The sequence below is a fragment of the Hibiscus syriacus genome, unplaced genomic scaffold (assembly GCF_006381635.1).
Source record: "Hibiscus syriacus cultivar Baekdansim isolate YM2019G1 unplaced genomic scaffold, ASM638163v2 tig00111280_pilon, whole genome shotgun sequence".
Classification (NCBI taxonomy): Eukaryota; Viridiplantae; Streptophyta; class Magnoliopsida; order Malvales; family Malvaceae; genus Hibiscus; species Hibiscus syriacus.
This window is the reverse complement of record NW_024063046.1, coordinates 607,657-615,526: the sequence shown is the minus strand read 5'-3', so window position 1 is coordinate 615,526 and position 7,870 is coordinate 607,657. Positions and strand designations below refer to the sequence as shown.

At 30.6% G+C, this 7,870-nt stretch overlaps 1 protein-coding gene across 1 annotated transcript; it reads left to right on the top strand.

Moving 5' to 3' along the window:
* Positions 1-6,498: 6,498 nt before the first annotated feature.
* Positions 6,499-7,447, top strand: LOC120157966. Its single transcript, XM_039168918.1, has 4 exons — positions 6,499-6,528; positions 6,682-6,957; positions 7,099-7,245; positions 7,322-7,447. Exons 1-4 carry the CDS (start codon positions 6,499-6,501, stop codon positions 7,445-7,447), a joined length of 579 nt encoding a protein of 192 aa, XP_039024849.1.
* Positions 7,448-7,870: the final 423 nt, after the last annotated feature.

Sequence of the window (7,870 nt, the reverse complement as noted above, 5' to 3'; positions counted from 1 at the left end):
TTTTTTATTTACGGCCAGAACTTCCCCACGCGCAGGGGCGGCGCGTGGTGCGCATGCAACGCCTTGGAACACGATGGAGAGCTAAATTTCACAATTTTGAACGGTGGAGAGCTAAATTTCAAATAATCTGAAACTTTGACCGCTTCACCTCTCTCACGCGCCACTGTCGACGGAAACAAAGAGGACACCGACGGACTAGGAATGGCACAAGGAACACGATGATGTGGGAGGTGTCGAAAACGGAGCAACGATCGGCGATGAATTTAAGATTTTCTCGGCTGTGGTGTAAAAAAATTTGAAACTTTGACTCGAAATTCACGGCGTTTGACAGCGTTTCACTTTAATTGATTTAAGGGGTTTGTTCATCGATCAATGAAGAACACGATGGTGGTTTCGGTTCGTCAAACGGACGTCGGACGGTGAGTAGATCGGAGAGGAAAGAGGGTCAACGGGGAGGGAAAACTGGGAAAATACGCAGAAACAATCGGAGAAAGGGGTTTATAATTCATCCCATAAAAAATGGGTAAACCATGAGTTTAGCCACTGAATTTCTTGCACTTTATAAAACGGTCTGCCAACTTGGAAAATTTTCAATTTAATCCTCAATTTCTTCCCAAAATACCAATTAAATCCACCACTTTATAATTTATAAAATTTAGCCCCTAAATTGGGGTGTTACGCGCTTTTTTCATTTATCCTTTATGTCTCTTGTTATCCCCTTTTGAGCCTATAGCATTTTTTCTTCTGATTCAACCCTAACCAAGGATCACCCTCTATACTGAGAGGCAAAAGTGAAGGACATCTACTCGGATAAGTGAAAGCCATCAATCTAGATTTCGCTACAGAAGCAAGTCACGATAAAATAAAGTGAGAAATAACAAGATACCGCAAGATGGACCAAATATAAAGCACTCGAAGGTCAAATCAAGTTGACAACACAAAAAAACAGAAAAAAAGGAAGAAGAGAAAAAAAGGGGAAAAAGAGAGAGAAAAATAGAAAGCAATAGAAAAGAAAAAGAAAGAAAGGAAAAGAAAAAGAAAGAAAACAGATCAAACACTTCAAGACGAGTGACTCAAATCAATTCACTCGAAGATCATGAAACACCAAATAAAAATAGAAAGAGAATAAAAGACACACAAGCAGATTCAAATCGAGCAAGACAAGATTGAAGACAGTAGAATGAATCGATTATTGGTTCGATAACCCTTAAACACTTGTGGGCCTATTTATCTCTTTCTTTCATAACCGTGAGCCTCGACCTACGTTACGTGCCTGAAATGTCTCTTCTAATCATACATGAATTTCTAAGTGGAGATATAATTGTATGAAAATATTTTTTTTGTAATTATATGACATGGTGTAGTTATATCTTAATTTAACATGTTATGTTCAATAGTAAAATTATAGATATACAATTATATAAAATTAAATTTTAAAATAATAATTAATTAAAGAATGTAATTGCCTTAGTAATTACATAAATTCTTACTCATTCCCCTAAAACTTAAAAATTATAACCGAGGGTTTTTAATTATACCTAATTCAATTAATTTTAGGTGAACTATGTGTTTAGTACTTAAACTATTACTTTTGTTCTATTTTGGTGCCTAAACTTTATATATTTTTTTAAAATCATACCTAACATTTTATTTTAAGTTTCAATATGGTAACTCGTAGTTAAAAGATTAACAAAAATGCTGAAATTATATTTTTTTCTATTTTTTCATTAATGATGTGATGTTACCTTATAATAATACATTAACATTATCGTTAAGTTTTTAACGACAGAATATTAAAATAAAATAAAATTAATAATTTAAATATTAAATAATGTTACTCTGAATTTTTATAAATTAGATAATTATTCAAATATGTCACAATTATATAATTTTTAACTATAAATTTTCATAACTATTCTTGAAATAACAAAAGTAGATAAGACAAAAGCACAAAAACCAAGTTACTTAGTGAAATAAGACAAATGTTGTTTTAAATTGTCAGTCCAACTCAGTTGGTAGAGCGCAAGACTTTTAATATTGTGGTCGTGGGATTGAGTTTTACGGTGGGCAATTCATAATTACCGGAGGTCTTCCACGGAAATTCTCAACCTAACGTTGGGAACAAACTACTATCCTACTTCTCTCTTACTCCATTATATATAGGATTAGAGTCATCTAATAATTTTTGTTTCAAATAAGTGGTATGACCATCAGACACAAACCATTATTGCTATATTTAATTGAAAGGCATGCATGCATCACTCGGCACTATACGACAAACTTTTTATTTATTTATTTATGTTTTGGGGGGAATATTTGCCACCAAATTCTTATCTTATATAGCATTTGGCAAATTTTGTTATTTTAGGTCACCTGTGATTTTCACATGACTATTTTATGTTAATTGAGGAATCTTGTTTTGAGAATAAAAACAAATAATCAAATATTTAATTATTATATATATATATATATATATAGTTCATGAATATGTTTGGGTTTTGAACTTCATCTCATCCAATTTAAATAGTTCGTGTTACAACTCGTTTAGTGAAGGTAAACTACTTGTTTGGCATCTAAACTATAACTTTTATTTTGTTCCGATATTCAAAATTTATTTTTTTTCAAAATCATACTTAACATTTAGTTTATGTTTTATTTTGGTGTCTTGTCGTAAAATACTTAACAATGATGCTGACGTGTCACCATAATATCACATCATCATTGAAAAAGTGTCACGTTAGCAAGTCTATTAATTTTTTAACAATGAGATATCAAATTGAAACATAAACTAAATGTTAGATATGATTTTGAAAAAAAAAATTTAGATATTAAAATATAATAAAAGTAATAGTTTATGTACTAAATGTGTAGTTTACCTATAAATAAAGTAAAAACAGAATATATATATATATATATATATATATATATATATGATATAATTTTATTCAATTATAATTAAAGTGTTTACAATTACATATATATAATTAGGATTATAGGATTTGACATATTCTTATATAATTCTCTTGATTTGTTATCACTATAATGATTTTTTTTTATTTATAATTTGTATTTTATTTAGGGCTGTATTCATATAAATATGTGTATTTTATTTTTTTTAATTTGTGATAGTGTATTTATCATTATCCATACCAATATAATTAGATTAGGTTTTGGGATAAATAAAAAAATATTTTTTGTCAGAATAATTGAGGTACAACATTTCCTATTGTCATCATCGGCAGGTAGTTTTAATTAACGTTTTTAAAATGATGAACCGAATCAGGATAGTTCAAGTAGTAAATAGTTTGATATTATTTAAGTTAGTCTAGAGTTTGAGACTTTATGTGTGCAGAAAATATCTGCTTGATGACTCATCCACCAAAATCATGTAGTAAACAACTTGATATTGTTTAAACAAATCTTAAATTTGAGTCTTTGTGTATACAAAAAATCCTACAGATAGACTTACCCATCAAAATATGAGGAACCGAGAGGGGAAAAAGATATGAACCGAGGAAAATGCCAATTGCTGGTCACTTCCGTTGCATTCGCCTAATGAAACTCAAACAAGAAATAAAAGGTTGAGCCATGGTCAGATCCAACTGTTTTATGGGACAAGTTAAGAATTTCTTCAAGGGCCGAAAGTAAATTATAAAATTTAAAAAGTTAAAGAGTTTATAACTTTATAATTTTTCAAAGAATTAAATTAATTTCTTTTATAAATCCAGGATGAATGTAAGTTAGTATATGTTCAAAGATTCAATCATTTGATAATGAATACTCATATTTTTGCATACGCGATGCTCGAATCCAAGACCTCAAGAGTTAACAGATATTCCTTAACCACTAAAATCGTTTGATTCGTAAAATTAAATTAAAATTTTATCGTATACAAATAGGGATGTTAATTAGGCGTGGGATGTTCCTTCCATACTTATTCTCGTCAAGAATTTTTATTTTTTTTCCCAGCTCCTCGATATGTCATGGGTACAAAATTCAAAATCATTCATTCCTTACAACTTAAAATTTTAAAATAATCCCATTCCACCATCCACGTAGGTATTGAGACTCACATAATCCCATTATATATGTCCCGCTACCAACTTCATTTAATATATTTATAAGTATCAATTAAATAAATATAAATCAATTTTTTTATAAAAATGAAATGTATGTCTTTCGTACTCTCACCACATATGTGACATTATTCCAACTGTTACCATTTTAAAAAATAACTCATCTTGATTCTTTAATTGACAAATTAAAATATAACTTCAACACAAATTCAAAAAAATAAAAATAAAATTAAAATCTTTATATAATATATAAATACAGACAATGATGTGGGGCAAGTGAGGATAAAAAATGTATAAAGTCGTACTAACATCTATCTCATTAGTCACGATTAATTTATTTATTTTCCTTATCCCTATCCTACTACCCACAAAACCTATATATATCTTTCACCCAATTAGATATACAGTAAGGCGAGTAATTGCGAAATCCGCCCCACTTACATCCCTAATTACGAGAGATTAAAATACAATTTTATAATGATGAATTTTTTTTTATCAATTAACATATTTTTTAATTAATTGTATGTCTTGAATGCACTTATACACACGAATGATCAATGCGACTTCTATTATTAGATGAACTCTATGCCATGGTTACTTGGTGTTTGGTTTTCTTTACCATTTTTAGTCGTCTTTTTATGTTTTGTAACGCCTAATTTTAATAACGGATGTTCGAATTTTCTTAAAAGGGAAATAAAAACATTATAATAGTTAAATGATGTAAAATTACTCTTGTTTATTACCCTTTCTTTTTTTTAATAAAAAGGAAATGAATTACCACTTTTTGATGTAAATATATTTTACGAAAGGATGAAATATTTATTGATTAACAAACAGGGGCGGACTCAGGACAAAAATTCAGGGGTTCCACAAAAAATTCTTATAAATTTTTTTAGGGGTTGCACAATATTAAAGGTGACACTTCTATTAATTAAAAAAATAGAAAAAATTAACACTAAATAAACAATTTTGTTGCATAAAATTTTTTTTCTATAAGAACTTAACTGAAATAGGTTCAACCCCTCATATTGGAGAGGATGGTCCAAGAGAGAGTGACTCATTTCGTACCCTTGGAACTCAGCAAATACGTAATCCTTGGGGTCGGTTTCAAACGCCTTGTAGAAGTTGACAACATCAATATTCCTCACAATTTGAGGGGTTGCTCGGGCTACCCCTGGGTTTGCCCCTGTTAACAAATACTTAAATAAAACAATGACAACAACCTATTAATTTTAACTGTTAAAGGGAATATTATTATCTTTAAAAAATTTGAATTCGAACAATTGTATTTACCTACAAAAATATATGTGCATTGTCAATAATTTAAAAAATTATAAATATATAATATCTTATAATTTATCATGGTAATAATGTTAAAAAGAGGAAAAGGAGGTTGGAGGGAATTAAGCATCATCTCCTGACAATATTAAAGTCATCGAAAAGAAAAATCTTGATCTTACAAAATTAGGGAGTTTTATATATTTTTTATCTCCTACTAATTTATTGTAAATATAATTGAGTAGCCTCAGTAGTTAAAGAGATTATTATTATTCCTTAAGATATTGGATTCAAACAATTACGTCTACAAGGTTTTGTGTTCGTTGGGACGAACTTCTCGTTCATTTAAAGAGAAAGGACCATTATGAACAAATCTCACTAACGTCTGACATTGATGTCACAAAACTTTTAGCCGGCGAATTTATTAGAATAACGTAGTAGAAAATGATTGTTCATATGTAATCATTGACCACTAAGATAAATGTTATATCGTTAAATTAAAGTCGTATGAATCATTTAATATCTTTAAAAGATCGATCGAAATATTTGATATCTTCAAACATTTCATCACTGCTAATAAGCTCTTACACTATTTATCATTGTAGATTTGGTTGATTTGCATTGTCGACTATTTTTCATGAAAGAACAATGGAAGGTATGGTCTCCAACGTTTATGTTCGTATTCGTTTATGTTCGTGTTCGTTTATATTCGTTTATTTATTAAATGAACAAACATGAACAAGTTATATTCTTTAATAAACGAATATGAACAAAAAAATTTTTGTTTGTTTATATTCGTGTTCGTTTATGTTCGTTTATTTATTAAATGAACGAACATGAACATACCTCCGTTCGTGTGCGTACGATTTGTTTACAGGCGTAGTGTGTAATGTCAATAATGGCGAGTATCATAAGTTATTAATTGCACCAAAAATATAAATGAATCTTAAAATTTTGGTTCATGTGATTAAAGAAAGTTTAGCCACTACAACATCAACACATGCCTGTCAAACACAAACACTGTCTCCTTTCCCGAGGTCTGAAATTAAACATCCTTATAATAAATCTGCAAAGCCTCGATTCCATCGATGTTGAGGTTCTTACCAAATCAGACACTGAAAAAAACGTCAGATTTTTCTCTGCCATGAGTGCTTCCTCCAAATTTGACAAGCAGGTAACATAAAATATCTAAATCAACTGTAGCTCGTATTCTTTTTTTTATATTATCAAACTTCAATTTTTAAAAATTATCTGTTATTTTATTGATAACATGTTTTAATCTAATCTACTGATAGTGTTCGAGTGTTCGATTGTAATATTTTTTAAGGCTAAAAAGCAGGTTGCTCAAAACAGAAACGAAAAACTGAAATGGATCGAAGCATTTCTGCAAAGAACGTTCTTCGACGATTGTTCGGATCATCCGATTCGGAGGAACGAGAAGAACCGATACTGTATCAACTGTGACTCATCTGTTTGCCAATATTGCATGTCTTCTTCCGACACTCATCGCCATCACAAGATTCTAAAAATCTATAGGCATGTCTACAAGGATGTTGTCTCTCTTGGTTCCTTGGAGAAGCACATTGATTGTGCTCACATTCAGGTATCCTTTTGTCACCATTTTATTTATTAAGAAAGAATATACGAAACAATTATGTTACGTTTCGTTGTCGTATATTGTTTTTATTCGGATCATATCACATAATATCTATTTATTATAAGAATCATTGTGGTGGGATTTTAGCCGTATAAGTGCAACAAGAGGCTGGTTGTAGCATTGAATCCTCTCCCTCATAGTGGTCCGACATTGAACACCGAGACATCATGCGACACTTGCAAGAGAAGGTTAGCTGAACCGGATCTGTATCGTTATTGCTCGATTTCTTGCAAGGTACATTATTATAATTTAGGGTTCATTATGAAATTAATTAATGATTGCTTAAAATCTAATTGAATTGCATCAATAGGTCATAGCATTTGAGAGGAAGTCAAGTGATTTCGATCCTCCTTTCCTTTCGAAATTGTCTTTGAAGAAAATCGAGGAACCAAAACACAATCGGAAGGGAAAACCTCGAAGGGCTCCCTTCTTTTGAGCTCCACATAGTTCTCAACACCCAACGGTTGGTTTTCTTAATGTGTTGTTTTGTTTTGGACAAAGACTCCTGTTCTTCTCATTGCAATATGTTCTTCTCATTGCAATCAAACGATTGTTCGTTTCTTATCGGTTGTCGACGTACTAGATCGTAGGGGAGAGTAAATTTTGGTTAAAATCGAATTAATTAATCAAATTGTTGAGATGATTTAGTTAATTTAATTTCAGTTTTGAATTGATTAAAGAAGTGGTTAAAATATGTTAATTTGGCAAGTAATCCTTACTAATATCAATTGGGCACACTGCAGATTCTCCTGATTGTGTTCTAGTGACAACATCAAGGGAACTCATATACACCATTTCCCTTTGCAACCTGTCTACCCCTCCCTACACCGTTCCTCTCATCGTGCAACACCATTCTCAT

Excerpts from the sequence above, each read along its gene's own strand:
- LOC120157966 (XM_039168918.1), top strand. The coding sequence starts at position 6,499 with ATGAGTGCTTCCTCCAAATTTGACAAGCAG. Across the intron at positions 6,529-6,681 it reads CCTCCAAATTTGACAAGCAG|GCTAAAAAGCAGGTTGCTCA; the intron begins GTAACATAAAAT and ends ATATTTTTTAAG. Across the intron at positions 7,246-7,321 it reads ATTGCTCGATTTCTTGCAAG|GTCATAGCATTTGAGAGGAA; the intron begins GTACATTATTAT and ends TTGCATCAATAG.